At 43.1% G+C, this 16,582-nt stretch overlaps 1 protein-coding gene across 1 annotated transcript in view; it reads left to right on the top strand.

The window, feature by feature from the left end:
• Acadvl (Acyl-CoA dehydrogenase very long chain) overlaps positions 1-16,582 on the top strand; it is a 31,690-nt gene that overhangs the window by 13,125 nt on the left and 1,983 nt on the right. The window contains exons 4-11 of the mRNA XM_080265790.1: positions 914-1,039; positions 3,836-4,091; positions 4,506-4,681; positions 11,488-11,634; positions 12,146-12,262; positions 12,634-12,802; positions 15,362-15,546; positions 16,019-16,231. Of these exons, the coding sequence (XP_080121916.1) occupies positions 914-1,039; positions 3,836-4,091; positions 4,506-4,681; positions 11,488-11,634; positions 12,146-12,262; positions 12,634-12,802; positions 15,362-15,546; positions 16,019-16,231 (1,389 nt within the window). The remainder of the gene's footprint in view (positions 1-913; positions 1,040-3,835; positions 4,092-4,505; positions 4,682-11,487; positions 11,635-12,145; positions 12,263-12,633; positions 12,803-15,361; positions 15,547-16,018; positions 16,232-16,582) is intronic.

Raw genomic sequence — 16,582 nt, forward strand, 5'->3', positions numbered from 1 at the left:
AAAGCTAGTGTTACAACTGGGGAAACAAGTGTTTCCTATTAGCATAAAACTGCTTGTGAGAGGAGAGCGCAGATATACAGTTCTGAGCAGTCAGAGCGCTGCCATGTATCACAGCCAGGCTGGCTGGGCCGTGGTGGGGGGGGAGGGGGGAAAAAACGCGATACTTGGCAACAACGGAGGTCAGTAGTACAAAGGTAAAGTATGCTAATTGTAGCTAAAGGGTGGTGGTACTGATAGACAATACCAGCTGGAACATCCTTGCCCGCGTTTATTAAAAATTAACTCGAATCGCAAACGCGACGCTCCGCCATTATGTCCTTTATGGCGAGTGTCGCAAACGCGACGATCCGCGTTTAAGGGGTTAAGAAGAGTTATGGCTTTGATATGGATGTACTAGAAAGTGTTGGAAGTTCCCTAAAATGGTTTGGTTATGTGGAGATTGACTGGTAGTTTATGTGAGTGAAATGAAGGAGACAAGGATGAGATGAGGGATGGGATGGAAGTATTTGAGGGAGGGCATTGTAATGATTGACGGGCTATGCCACCCATACTGGGATTAAAATGTCTATCTGTGGAGAGTCTGAAGCCATAGTTTCAGTACACCCTCTTATCCTACTCCTGACTAGAGGAAAGTTGTCACCAGGGATTCACACCAAACAAAGGCCTGTTGTCAGGTGGTAAGGGTCAGAGCATTGCTTGACTACACAAGGAACAGTTTGTAATATGGTAGAAGGGTGAGCAGGAATCATTGTGGATCCTACCTTATGTCTTTCTTAGATGGTGAGAAGGTCAGGATGATGATGATGATGGTTATTGATTTTTTACTGTATATGCTTATTTATTTGTATTTATTTATACAGTATACATTTGTACCATTATTTATTGATTTACAAAATTTATGCTCCACTACCAGGTGCCACAAGAGCTGGGTGGTGTAGGCCTAAGCAACACCCAGTATGCCCGTCTTGTGGAGATTGTTGGCTCACATGATCTGGGCATTGGTGTCACCCTCGGAGCTCATCAGTCTATTGGCTTCAAGGTATAGTATACCATACTTAGAAACGTGGTTATTTGATATCTCACTGGATGAAATTCGTCTGATACCTCAGGTTGTGTATTTCTCACTTTTTTCTACCGGCTAAAACAGGTACAGTCTTCATAATCAGGGATGTTCTCTGTAGTACTATCTTAGACTTTTTGGTACATTTGTTTCTCTTCTGAAAAATATGGAAACTGGCGGATAGCTTTATAGGTAGCAGTTAAACTTTAATAGGCAGTACTGTAGAATGTGCTGTAGTCACAGCCCCTTAATGTGGTGATTGTTGTATAGTATCATTTGTAAAGACCGTAACTTACTTGCATGTGTTGGCCTTGGTCACCTAATGGCAGCTTTCCATACTACTCAGTCTGTGGCAGACTCCCTATTCAATCACTTATCCCTGAGGTCACACTCCTTAGTCTTTAATTGAAGCTTTTCCCATAATATGGTGATAACCAGCTGTAAACAAATGTTAGAAAATCTCTGTGTACATACGTCTATCTATCTATTGCCAGACGCCTCAATCCCGTTTGGGGTGGCCACAAACAAATCGCCTCCAAGTCGCCCTGTTCCCCGCCATTTCACTCCCCTGCTCCCAACTTACACCCCCCTCTCTCATATACCTCTCCACCCCATCTCTCCACCTCATCCTTGGCCTCCCCCTCCCTCTTTCCCCCTCCACCTCACTCACATACACTCTCTTCGTCAGTCTTTGACCCTCCATCCTCTCCACATGGCCAAACCACCTCAGTGTGTTCCTCATAACGCTTCCTATCACATCCACATCAACACCACAACGCTCCTTTATATCCTCATTCGTCAGCCTGTCTCTCCATGTGACTCCACAGGCTCCTCTTAAATAACTCATTTCCACGGCTCTCACTCTTGACTTGTGTCCTTCCAACAACGTCCAAGCTTCACTTCCGTACGTTAGAGTTGGTATCACAATACTGTCATGTAGTAACTTTTTCACTTCCATGCTCACTTCCCTGTTTCTTATCACTGCTTTCAAAGAACCAGCAACCTTTCTTCCCTGCTGTACCCTTTCAAGCACTTCACCCTCCAAACCTCCATCCTTACTCATCACACTACCCAAGTACTTAAACGTACTCACATTTTCCAATTCCTCACCATCCAACCTCGCTGAACATTCACTGACTTCACCTCTCTCAAAGACCATCACTTTACTCTTCCCTACATTCACCTTTAGATTCCGTTTCTTACACACTCTCTCAAACTCATCCACCAAGCCTTGCAGCTCCCCTTCGTCTTCACTCAACAACACGGTATCATCTGCAAACAACAGTACAGGGAGTTTCCAAACATTATCCTCTCTCACCAGGGCCACTCCAACATCCACTACCCTACCTTGTACCTCTTTTATTACCCCATCCATGTACAGATTGAACAACCACGGAGACATGACACATCCCTGTTTCAACCCAACTTTCAAAGAGAAAAATTCACTTAGTTCACCATCCACACGCACTGCAGCCTTCGCACCATCTGTACATACGTATTGCAGTAAATTAGTAGTAGTAACTTTGTTTCCTTGTTTTCTGGATCCTTTCCCACCTCATGCTTAACCCGTTCTGTGCCGGAGCCTTTGTCAGCTTTTTTGCCTAGATTGCCAAGGGTCTGGACGACAAAGTTAGCTAGAATGCCAGCCATTTTCAACTTTCTTCCGTTTTTTTTTTTTTTTTTTTTTTTTTTATGAATAGACCTGAAAAGTGCTCAAAATAAGCTTAACGATAGTAAAAGTGCTCACTTTGGCTATTTTCCACCCGAAAACATGTTTTGGTCCAGCACGCCCAGATTTGCATCAGATGGCAACTTTCTGATACCACCAGCGACTAATGTGGATAGATAGTCCAATTTGGTGAGGAGTGACTGGATGCATGTAGTACTCGTAGTATGCAAACGCAACCTGGTGTACGTAATGTGGCCACAGTCAAAACTATGATGATGGGAAGTTGGTGTTCTGTGCTAATTTCACGTATTTTCATGTTCATTATCTTTTTTTTATTATTTTGCTGTATTAGTAGAAGGTGCTGTAAACACTCACATAAACCACAGTAAACACTCATGCCGCACACAGTCACATTAGTTACAGTAAATCATATTTCTTACGTTATTCTCCTTACATTACTTGATTTTTATGATTTACTTCTATTGGCTTACGTTTACTTATATTACTTTCATTATATACACTATTTACACATCACTGTCAGTTAGTTCATCACTTGGAAGTTCTCCAACTTTGGAAGTTGAGAGTAAGCACTATGTCTTTGGCAGTGCGGCATGACCCAGATTTGCATCAGATGGCTACTTTCAGATACTGTCAGTGGCTGATGTGGATAGATAGTCCATTGTGGTGCAGAGTGGGTGGATGTATGGAGCACTTATATCATGGAAACGCAACCTGATGTATGTAATGCGGACACATTGGAAACTATGATGATGGGAAGTTGGTGTCCCGTGTTAATTTTACATACAGTATTTTCACATTCACTTTTTTTTTTTTTGCATGAGGGGAGGAGGGGTGTCTTATCTCATTTTCTGTCACACACTAAGGGCAGACTCAAATAATATTGCGCAGATGTGAGGAAAACCATGTCCGTACACATATGGACTTGGCAATTTAGGATACTATGAGTTCGTCTGTATATATATGGACTTGGCAGTTTTCGCACCATTGGTTTATCCATATGTATACAGACACAGCATGGAATGGGTTAAGTGTGGAAATGGGTGATGATGGTGATGATGAAGAATAACCAGCTTCTTTTTCCACAGGGTATCCTCATTGCAGGAAACCCAGAGCAGAAGGCCAAGTATCTCCCAAAGGTAGCCTCAGGGGAACACATTGCGGCATTTGCACTCACTGAGCCATCCAGTGGGTCTGACGCCGGATCCATAAGGAGCCGTGCCGTCCCCTCATCTGATGGATCACATTATATCCTCAATGGGTCTAAAATCTGGATCAGCAATGGTGGATTGGCTGAAATTTTCACCGTGTTCGCCCAGACTCCCGTCACTGATCCCAAAACTGGTAAGCTTTAATTACAGTCTGTCATCATTGTAAGTAGGGATGTGTCATTGTGGCTGTTGTCAAAATGGGGATGTGTCGTTGTCATTTGTCATGGTACGGTAAGTAGGAATGTGACGTTGTAAGTAGGGATTTGTTAGTGTGAGGATGTATCACTGTTAGGTGTCATTGTAAGTAGGGATGTATCACTGTCATTGTCATTGTCATCAAAGTATTGTACTGTTTAAACAACATTCTGTATTGTTCGGCATCTGGAGAATTAAACATATATTGTAGTGTGAATTGGAGAAAGAGCATCCTGGTGACAGAGGACAGGGTAATATGAAGGTGGTTTGTTCATGGTGACCCCCTCTGGGGTAGCTGTATATAAATACAGGTCTGCATAGATAGATGGATATAAATTTCCATTATTCACAGGCACAACAAAGGACAAGGTGACAGCGTTCATCGTGGAGCGGTCATTTGGTGGTTTGTCCAATGGTCCACCAGAGAAGAAAATGGGAATCAAGGCATCCAACACAACTGAGGTGTATTTTGAGGATGTTAAGATTCCTGCTGAGAACGTCCTTGGAGGTGTGGGCAATGGTTTTAAGGTAAGTTTTATCAAAGGCAAAGGGGAGAGAGGAGGGATAGACCAAGATGAGGCAAAGAGGTATATGAATGAGGGTGATGTGATTTGTAGAGGGGGCAGCCTAATGGTGGATGACATGGAAGCAAATTGTTCATGGCCACCCCTTCCTGGATTAAGGCCGAAGATGGGTAGATACGAGTCGATAGAACTCGGTGCACTTATATCCCTTGCATGTTTACTGACTTGGTTTGCATGCCTTTAACCCCTACACCACGGGGTTGTTTTTGCACTCCTTGCGGGTCCCGCAAGGATATTCGTGCTCCGTCTGACTTTTTACAAATATTTGCCAAAAATCAGTTATTAGTCCTAGAATATTAAAATTATATATGAGGAGTCTCGTGGACAAGGGGCGAATGCGCCACCCCCATCAAAAATGAGTTATGCATGTTTTCCGATAGATGGAAGCACTGAAAATCTCGTGGTGAAGAGCGTTTTCCGATTCCGACCCATGTGGGTTCAGAATTCTAGGTTCAATCTCCCTTGTTTTGCACACGTGGAGGGGAGGAGGAGGAGGGTGGGAGGGTCTGTGATTTCAGAGCTGTAGGGGCGAATGTCGGCACGCGCCCAGCCAATGGGCGAGCGGCTCCCTCTGTCAGAGTTAAAGGGCCGCCTCTCAGCCAATCAGACGCGTGCTAGCACCCCTGCTAGTCATCCCGCCAAGCACGTGAATGAAGCCTAGCTTTGTTTACACTCCGATGACGTCCTCAACTACTAACCATTAGGTCCCCCCCCTCTTCATCTTGGTGTGCGGTTGGAGTTGTAAATAGTTGGTGAGTATTATAACTTCATTGTGTCAGTCATTAACAATATAATGGTTATCATACACACAATAAAACAACCTGTTGCCGATAAGGAGATGAAAATATTTAATTAATAATTATAGGAAAAATATTAATTATGGGAATTTTTGGCTGAAAATTTCACAGTATCTTAGTTTCATTTACATCTAATACAGGAATGAATTTCAAGATGATTGAACAATAATTACTATATGCTGAAAAAACACCATCGCGTGTTTTACTGTGTGTGTGTGCGTGTGTGTTTTCATTTTTTCCTGCAGTATAAATTTGCCTCGTCCAGAGGATTCTAATGATATATAATAACATGCCATTCTATAATATCCTATGTCTGCCACCTATTCCTGAACTTTAAACGCTCATAACAAAAAAAAAAGAAAATGGCGCATTCGTCCCTTGTCCACGAGACGCCTCATATGCATATGGCACATACTTTCAGCTTTCCCCTGGGATGTTTGTTGAGCCTTCGTCTTCTACCGTAGGATTTGTGGAGACTTCTGAAATTGGGTAACGAAGTGTCCACTTTACACTTCCCGATGCCCTGTAATATGATTACCACTGCCTGATATTATAACTACAAACACTGTTCTATGAATTTCAAGTAGTTTGAAATCCATATTAAAAAAAAAAAAAAAAAAAAAAAAAAAAACTGAAAGCTATCTATCCATCTATCTACCGCCAGACACCTCAATCCCATTTGGGGTGGCCACAATCAAATCGCATCCAAGTCGCCCTGTCCCCCGCCATTTCACTGCCCTGCTCCCAACTCACACCCCCCTCTCTCCTATACCTCTCCACCCCATTCCTCCATCTCGTCCTCGGCCTCCCCCTCCCTCTTCCCCCCTCCACCTCACTCACATACACTCTCTTCGTCAGTCTTTCACCCTCCATCCTCTCCACATGGCCAAACCACCTCAGTGTGTTCCTCATAACGCTTCCTATCACATCCACATCCACACCACAATGCTCCTTTATATCCTCATTCGTCAGCCTGTCTCTCCATGTGACTCCACAGGCTCCTCTTAAATAACTCATTTCCACTGCTCTCACTCTTGACTTGTGTCCTTCTAACAACGTCCAAGCTTCACTTCCATATGTTAGAGTTGGTATCACAATACTGTCATGTAGTAACTTTTTCACTTCCATGCTCACTTCCCTGTTTCTTATCACTGCTTTCAAAGAACCAGCAACCTTTCTTCCCTGCTGTACCCTTTCAAGCACTTCACCCTCCAAACCTCCATCCTTACTCATCACACTACCCAAGTACTTAAACGTACTCACATTTTCCGGTTCCTCACCAACCAACCTCACTGTACATTCACTGACTTCACCTCTCTCAAAGACCATCACTTTACTCTTCCCTACATTCACCTTTAGATTCCGTTTCTTACACACTCTCCCAAACTCATCCACCAAGCCTTGCAGCTCCCCTTCGTCTTCACTCAACAACACAGTATCATCTGCAAACAACAGTACAGGGAGTTTCCAAACACTATCCTCTCTCACCAGGGCCACTCCAACATCCACTACCCTACCTTGTACCTCTTTTATTACCCCATCCATGTACAGATTGAACAACCATGGAGACATGACACATCCCTGTTTCAACCCAACTTTCAAAGAGAAAAATTCACTTAGTTCACCATCCACACGCACTGCAGCCTTTGCACCGTCGTACATACTCTTCACAGCATTCAACAACTTCCCATCTACTCCATATATTCTTAACACTTTCCACAATCCTTGTCTATCCACCCTGTCATATGCTTTCTCCAAATCCATGAAAGCCGCATACAACTTCTTTCCCTTCTCTAGAAACTTTTCCACTAAAGATCTAAGAATGAATATGTGATCTACACAACCTCTTCCCTTCCTAAAGCCTCCTTGTTCTTCTCCAACTAATTTCTCTGTTCTTTCTCTAACTCTGTCATTAAGTATCCTACCATACATTTTTCCTATTATACTAAGGAGACAAATGCCCCTATGATTACCACACACTTCTTTTTCCCCTTTTCCTTTGTACAAGGGAATAATTATACCTGACTTCCAATCCTCCGGGACTCTACCTTCCTCCCAGGCCAATCTGCACATCTTCCACGTCCATTCTACTACTATCTTTCCCCCACGCTTCAGCATTTCACCACACACTCCATCAATTCCTGGGGCTTTCTCCGATTTAATTCCACAACTTCTATCCTACTGATATCTTCCTGTCTTCTCACCTCCCTCCTCCTCACAGCCATTCCCCAGCCACTTATACTCGCATTACTTCCATCCTCTACGTTCAACAATTCCTTAAAGAGTTCTCTCCATCTGCTCCCTTTTTCTCCCTTCTCCACTAGTAATCTACCATTTTTATCTTTCACTCCCCTGCTAACTTCACTTCCACCCTGTCTTACTCATTTCACCTCTTTCCAGAACATTTTCTTACAGTCCCTCCACTTTACACTCAAATTCCTTCCAAATCCCTTATCCACTCTCTTACTCTCTCTTACTAATCTTTTCAACTCTTTCTTTCTTTCCACATATAACTCTCTCTTCTGCCTCTCAACTTCTTCCACGCCCCTATTTCTCATCCATTCATTGTATGCTTTCTTCTTTTGTGCCACAGCCTGTCTCACCTCTTCAGTCCACCACGCTGTTCCTTGCACCCCCCTCCGTCTTCTCTTCCTTCCACACACCACATCACATGCCGCACATATTTCTTCTGTAAATATCCTACACACACCTTCTATGTCTCCCATCTGCTCCAATTCATATTTGCCCAATCGTTCCTCCACTTCTCTCTTATACTCTGCCTTTTTCTCATCCTCTTGTAACCTTTCCACTCTCCTTGCAACTACTCCGTCCTCTCGTCTTTCCCTTCTTCTATTCCTCCATCTTACTTGAATCCTAATTCTGGCCACCACCAAGTAGTGGTCAGAAAGTCCACTCCCCCAACCTCTATAAGCTCTTGCATCCATTACACATCTTCACATCCTTTCATCCACACACACATAATCAATCATTGCCTTCCTTTCGTTCAGTTCACCACCCACCCTTCTCATCACTCGCCATGTATACCTGTGGATCATTTTATGCCTGAAGAGGGTATTGGCTATCACCAACCCCCTCCCAGCACAAATGTCCACTAATGCACTCCCATTCTCATCTATCTCAGCAGGCACACCCCACTCACCAACTATTCCATCCACCTTCACATTCCCAACTTTACCATTCATGTCACCGATCAAAAACACTCTCTCATTCCTTCCAAACTTTTCCATGCACACTTCTACATTTGTCCAGAACTCTTCTCTCACTCTTCTAGCACAATCTTGTGTTGGCGCATACACACACACAATTGCCCACATTTGTATTCCAACTTTCAGCTTTACCCACACAGTCCTTGACCCAACTGATCCATACTGTCTTATGCTCTTCTTCCATCTTTTACTCACAATTATACATACTCCTTCCTTTGCCCTCTCATTCTCACCTACTCCTGCACATATACCCTATCCATACTCCCATTCTCTCACACTCTCCTCTCCATTTTGTTTCAGTTATTCCACATACATCCATTTCGCACCCTCAAGCACCTGGACAATCTCTCTTTCTTTCACCTCATCATTCGCTCCTCTTACATTCCATGTACCCATTACCAAGTTGTTTGTCTGGTCCTGGGTCATCATCGTTTGGTCAGTCCTTGTCCGAGGCTTCTTGTTTGTTTTTTTAGTTAGTTGTTTTCCGGGGAGGGGCACTAACCCTCCGCCATCCCTTTTAGTCACCTTTTACGACAAGCAGGGATACTGGGGGAGTATTCTTGAAAAAAAAACCCTACCCCCCCGGGGGTATTAGCACATACGAGCTTTCCTCCCATGCTGGTTCCCCGATGGTATTCTGAGGCGTAGCTGTCATTTATTATTTATAAACACACTCACACTTTATATTCCTAGTACTTTATTACACTTATTTTTATATACAATATATATCAATAAGTTTCTTTCAGTACTAGTAGTTTATTTTCATTCCAGGCATTCACTTTCTCGTCCTGTATACTAGCGTAGAGAACTAATGTCACTTTCACTTTCGTTACTCCCAGTATTCATACATGCTAGAGTGAAACTTTCACTTTCATTACTCCTAGCATATATACTGTACTTGTATTCTTATATTAGTTATTTACATTTCTATTTACATTCTCTATTTTATTTACAATATTTACATTTCTATTGTGGTAGGTGGTGGCAACCATCATCCACTCACTTGATGTAGTGCTGCCTACTTCTTTAGCTTTTATCATTCTTTTTCTGTGCCTTCCTTCCTCTCTTCCTATTTCTCCTATCTTTCCTGTCACTTCTTATTCCTTTTCTTTCCTTTACAGGTGGCTTTACATTGAGTGACAAGCCAAATGGTTTCCTGTAAGCCAAGAAACCATTTACAACGCTGGGTGGTAACCATATAACCAAACCATACGTGCTCCCTACGTGTCAGCAAGTGGGTTGGTGGAGGGTTGGTGCCCCTTCCTGTAAAACAACTAACTCAGTGTCAAATGGCCACCCTTTACGGGATTATGGTGTCTGGCAATAGATAGATAGAGACATTTCTATTTTATTTGCACTGTGTTATGCACTGTCACTTGCAGTAACTTATAAAACTATTTTCCACTGTTCAGTTATATTTACATTCATTGCTTTCACTTGCTGTTTACACATTATTTACATTTCCACTTGCACTGTTATAGAGTCACCAGAAAGATCGTAGTCACTGTCCATTATTATCATTGATAAATTAGCCAGTTCACGTTCCACAGCAGTCACTTAGCCCTTTACCCCTTTCCACATGAGGTTTAGTAGGGGTAGAGGTCACAGGGCCCTTTGCATGGGGCTAAAAAGCGGCGGAATCGGACAGGCGCGAATCCGACATGGTTTCACCTTGAAAGACGACAGTAAAGTGAATGCTGTTGCCTAGGGGCAGTGAAGGGCTCCCAGTGTGGGCATGGTGACAGCTGCTAATATATACGCTGTGAAATGATTGGCAGGAAATCTAGACAATACGTAATAAATTAGGTAGTTCCAGGTGAATGTAAATATCACTTAGGCTTCTCTCTTCCTTTCTTATATATATTTTTATTATGAGATCAGGTCATACTGCATATTTCAAGGGGAAATAAACAGGGAAAATTAGCGAACGAGTGCACGTGAGGTTTTGCCAGGTGATAATTAGCCCATTCCAGACGTATGGCAGTATCAATTACCTTTTCTCTTTTTTTTATATATTATTTTGTATAAGAATAAGGCAAAGGGCACATTTCAATGGATAAAATGAGTGGAAAAATCCGTCCAGCATTTGTGTAGCGCAGCACAGCTGGTCAGGTGGGAGGAGAGGGTAATGGAGGGGAGGTAAGGAGGGGTGAGGTCAAGGACAGGAGAAAAATGGCTAAATTGTCAACAGTGGATGGGAGTACAGGTGAGAGTAGCAGAACTGAGTATAGCTGGACACTGGTAGTACTGATAGATGATACAAGCCACCACTTGAAAGCCCGGGCGAATTCAAAATAACACAGAATCACAAAAGTGACGCCCGCGGTATGATCCCTTGCTCCGGAGCGTCATGAAAGTGACGCCCCGCGGTTAAGGGGTTAAATACAGTAATGGACAGTAAGCTGGATGTTGCTCATCAACAGTGGCACAGCTAAGACTTTTAAAATGGGATGGCAGAGGGATGGCCAGGCATAATTAAGGGGTGGCCAGATCCACCTTGGCCACCTCTCTGGATACACAGCTACTCCCCATCCCTCCATCTCAACCTAGGTCTTCCCCACCCCCCTGTTGGTATCTTATTGAGGCTAGTATCTGATGATTTTGTTCAACAAACATAAATCCCATCTGAAGACTGCAGTAGTATTATACGGTCCTAAACCCATCCTTACGTGGGAAGTAAGAGCTCAGGGTGATGGTGAACTCAGTCTCTCTCTTCCCCATTTCAGGTTGCCATGGAGATCCTGAACAATGGACGTTTTGGTATGGCAGCAGCTCTCTCGGGAACCATGAGGTACTCCATTAAGAAGGCTGTGGATTTTGCTACTTCTCGCACCCAGTTTGGCAACAGAATTGACAGCTTTGGAGCTATTCAGGTTATTTTATTTTATTTTTTGATTTATTTTTCAGTTGAATATGGTAGATAGGCAAATGTTAATGTTTTGATTACTTCTGCTAATATCTCAACCCAACTGAAAGTGGGAGCATGGGTCTGGATGATTAACTCCTGCACTGCTGTGGAAGTGTTAAGTATAATCCCCTAACTGCAACATGAATAAAATAAAACAAGTCTTCACTATGAAAGGGGTTGAAAATATGTGTAATTATACAGAAGCACTCTCGAGAAAGAGGTACGGTAAACTGTATTATGTAGATGTTTATTCATGTGAGGTGGAGTCAGGATTTCTTTGGCCTGAATACTGTGACTGAAATGTGGCCTGTTGAACTGAGCAGACTTTTGCTAGTACTTCTATCAGAGTGTTCTTGTTCTCTGGACTCTACCTAACTGAATCCTTAGGTGGGAAAAGAGGTCTGGATAATGATGATAGTGAGGTTGAGAATGATGATTATGGTAATGTTGATGACCATAATCTTTCATACCCACAGGAGAAACTGGCTCGTATGGCTATGTTACACTACGTCACTGAATCAATGGCCTACATGATCTCCTCTAACATGGATGCAGGCTCTAAGGACTACCATCTGGAAGCAGCCATTTGCAAGGTGAGATGGAGTAAGGTTGGGTGTATGGTTTTCATGTTATTGTGGTTCATATGTTCAAGCTTGACAGAGATCCCAAACCCCCTTCACATTATTTGATGACTAGGTTTGCTGCTCAGTTGATGGCCAAAATCAGACAGCTTGGAGGGTTGATTTACTGGGAATTAAGGAGATTTATTCCTATCTTATAACTTAGACTCAACAGACTTATTACCACCTTTGGTGGTGACACATGATGCAGTTTTTCAAGTGTGGATGGGAAGTATTTTGGTAGACATGGATCCTCTTTCAGGGCCATAACTTTTTACATTATATTGGGAATTATGGATGTGTGTACCTGTATTTAGTGTATCATTCAGTTTTTTTTCCTCCAGTGCTTTGCATCGGAGGCAGCTTGGACAGTGACAGACGAGGCCATTCAGGTGATGGGTGGGATGGGCTTCATGAAGGAAACGGGCCTGGAGCGCGTCTTGAGAGATATCCGCATCTTCAGGATATTTGAAGGAACCAATGATATTCTTCGCCTCTTTGTGGCACTTACTGGTGAGTTGAAGGTTTTATGATGGAGATTAACAGCTAAGTGTCATAAATCACTGTTGTATTGTCTTTCTTACTGGAAATCCAAAACATGCTGGATAAAAACCATCATCATCATCATCCGGATCTCCTTTCCCACCCTACGGCAGGATGAAGAGTAGCAATGTCCAGACAGCCCAAGTTTGCCCAGTCCAATGGGCCACACTTCCATTCACTCATCATTTAAGTCCCTGGAATCCTGGCTATATCTGATACACCTGAAACATTCACCACATTCTGTAGCTTCACATAAACATATCCGATAGAGTCAGTCCGGATGCTGTCTCATTAAAATGGGGTGCCAAATTCATGATCATGCATTACTTCTCACTACATTCATCCAGCCAGCTCAATCTCTTGTCAGTCCCCTAGCCTCACTGACTTCCATACCTCCCTCACACACTCATCCACCATATCCCTCCATCTTCTCCTTGGCCTACCTTGCCTCCTCCCTCCTTCAAATTTGTTTAGACCTTTTTCACCACTCTGATGTTATCCATTCCAGTATACCTTTTTCACCACTCTGATGATATCCATTCCAGTATACCTTTTCCACCATTCTCTTGGTATCCATGACCATACCATCTCAGTACACACTCTTGGATTCTGGTGTCCACAGACGTCCTCTCTCCACATCTTTCACAAATCACATTATTTTGTATCCTATACACTCTCTGTATTCCACATTCATTCCTCAGCAGTCTCATCTCCAGTGCTCTTACTCTTTACTTTTCATTTTCATGCCACACCATAGTTTCACAACTGTGTGTTAAAGTTGACACTAACACTCTTTCATGTAAGCCTCGTGCAGCTGCAACACTCAAGTCTTTGTTTCTTGTCAAGGCCTTCATAGCACCAGCTACTTTTCTTATTTCACTCCATTTTCCACTTCTTTTGCAGATTTTACTCTTTTCTATCACTGTACCCAGGTATTTGAACTCTCACCAGTTCCAGTCTCTCTCCATTCACAGTAACATCACACTGGGAGTAACCTTCTCTCTCGATTACCACCACTTTACTCTTTGGTACATTTACTCTCTTGGCACAATTCTCACAGACATCAGCAATACTCTACATTAGTCTACCCAGTTCTTGTCTGATATATGCAAGTAGTGCTGCATCATCAGCATAGAACAAATTTGAGATATTCCATCCATTACCAATGCCATCCCTCTCTCTATTACTCGTGTTTTTACTTCTCTCATTGCCTTATCTGTATATATATTGAACAACCATGGGGACATCACACAACCTTGTCGCACGCCCACACCAGTAGTGAACCATTCACTTAGATGCCCATTTACCCTTACACATGCTTCACTACCATCATAAAAACTCCTGACGGCACCTAGCATCTTGCGGTGGCTGAATCGGTAGAGAGGCGGCCTGCAGTCCTGATGGCCCCAGGTTCGAATCCCGGCTGGGGCAGGGAACACTTTAAGGATTTGAATTTCTTAAAAAGCAGACTTTCCTGATCTACCAGATGACCCGCTGACATGTCATAAAAGTACCCCCACTAATACCAATACACCAGTCCTGTATGAGAGCCCTAGCATGTGTTCAATATGGACGGTGGGTGTTAGCGCCGAAGTAGTGACATGTAGAGAGGTGTATGGTATGTAGGAGGACTACTGGGCCTTGAGAGCAGGCTGTGAAGCCTATGCCCAGAGTCGGACACATTAAAAAAAAAAAAAAAAAAAAAAAAAAAATCTTACCAGTTACTCTGTACGTGTGCAAAACCTTCCACAGTCCTTCTCTGTCTACTTTGTCTTATGCTTTTTCCAGATCCATGAAAGTCATAAACACCTTATAGTCCTTCTCATGAGCCTTCTCCACTATCTGTCTTTCTGCAAATATTTGATCCATACATCCTCTGTCAGCCCTAAAGCCAGCCTGTTCATCACTTACTAGCACTTCTGATATCTCTCCTACTTTATATATAATAATTCTTCCATATACCTCCCCTGCCACATTCAATAAACTTATGCCACAATAATTCTCATTTGCCTCGCTCACCTTTATTTTTGTACAGGAGACCTCACCCTGCCCTAGGGTGGGAAAGGAGGTCCGGATGATGATGATGATGATGATGGTACAGTCACTTCCTTTTTTCATTCTGCGCCTGGCTTTGCGCACTTCATTCTGCTCACTCCACTACACTTAAACATCTCTGCATACACCTCATCAGCCCCAGCTGCAATCCCATTTTTCAGCCGCTTCACAACGTTCTTCACCTGTGGGAGTGTCACGTTTCCTGGCACTGCAGGCCTTCTGTGCGCACCCCCAAACCAATCATGTCTAGGGTGGCTATTCATTGATTGTTTTTGTCAGCCAAAGAGAGTGCTTAGTAATGAAGAGGTTAACAGAGTCTGCTGAGCTGGTGAGAATTGTATGGAAATAGCAAGAATAATATATCAAACTGTCATCATCTCAAAAGGATAAAGGAGTAGGAACATGGATTTGGATGATGATAAGATGATGGTGATGGTAATGGTATTGCTAAAAGTACTTTCTTCTCACATACAGGGCTCCAGTATGCTGGTGGTCACCTAAAGGAGCTGCAACAGGCTCTGAAGAACCCAGCAGCCAACATGGGTCTGATCCTGGAAGAGGGCACCAAGAGGGCCAAGCGTGCCATTGGATTCACCAATGGTGGCACTATTGAGGGAATCCACCCCAACCTGGCAGAGTCTGCTACACTCTTGGGAAGGGTTCGTTACAGTGTCTTCAGTGCATTTTATATTAATATCAGTTGTTCTCCTCTAATGCAGTCATTGTCAGATATGTAGAGAGAGAGTTGCTTTTGTTTGTACAGTCACCTGCCAGAGTTGTCTTCCATCCCAGCCCACATCTTCACCACTGAACACCTAAACCCTCCTTAGGCCCCTCAATAACCCAAAGCCTTAATTACATTGCTACCAGAGGAATATGCCTCTGTCTGCTGTTTAAAATGAATTGTATTACTGTACGTTGACAGGATTTATAGTAGGCTGTGATCTACAGCATAACTTTTGAGGATGGCTCAGAAATTTGAAGTGCAAATATCAGTGAGCATAGTCTGAGCAGTTGCTCACACTCTCTTATCAACACAGTTGATGCTGTGGCTTGTACCCCACAGGTCGATTCATATTATTACACATAAAATAAGCTATAACATAACTAATTGATTAACTTACTCAACAGGGCATTGAGGCATTTGGGTACTGTGCTGAGGGTCTCCTAATGAAGCATGGCAAGAATATTGTCCATGAACAATTTCTCCTGAATCGCCTGGCCAATTCTGCCTTTGACTTGTACTCCAGTCTGGTGGTTCTCTCTCGGGCCACTCGTTCTCTTAACTTGAACCTTCCGTCTTGCACTCACGAGGAAAAGATTGCTAAAGTTTGGGTTAATGAGGTGAGTTATTTGTCTTTTTTTAAGTGTAAATATAAAAATAAAAATTCTTTCCTTCCTTCCTCTTCTGTCTTTCTTTCCTTCATCCTTTCCTCTTCTTTCTGTCTACGGGTGACTCTACACTGAATGACAAGCCAAATGATTTCCAGTACACCAGGAATCCATTTACTACACTGGATGGTAACCATATGACCAAATTATGGCACTTGATGGTTTAGTGGGTAATTAAGGTGCTCCACTCGGATTTAGCCGGTGCAGATCTATATCCAAGGTGTGGTAGGGGTTTATTGCTCATATAATGCCACTCAGGGATGAGTGAGGCTGGTCACTCTCATCTTAAGTGTCAGGACCAAA

The sequence above is a fragment of the Coenobita brevimanus genome, chromosome 16 (genome assembly GCF_032717465.1).
Source record: "Coenobita brevimanus isolate Jiangsu-jjx chromosome 16, ASM3271746v2, whole genome shotgun sequence".
Taxonomy (NCBI): Eukaryota; Metazoa; Arthropoda; class Malacostraca; order Decapoda; family Coenobitidae; genus Coenobita; species Coenobita brevimanus.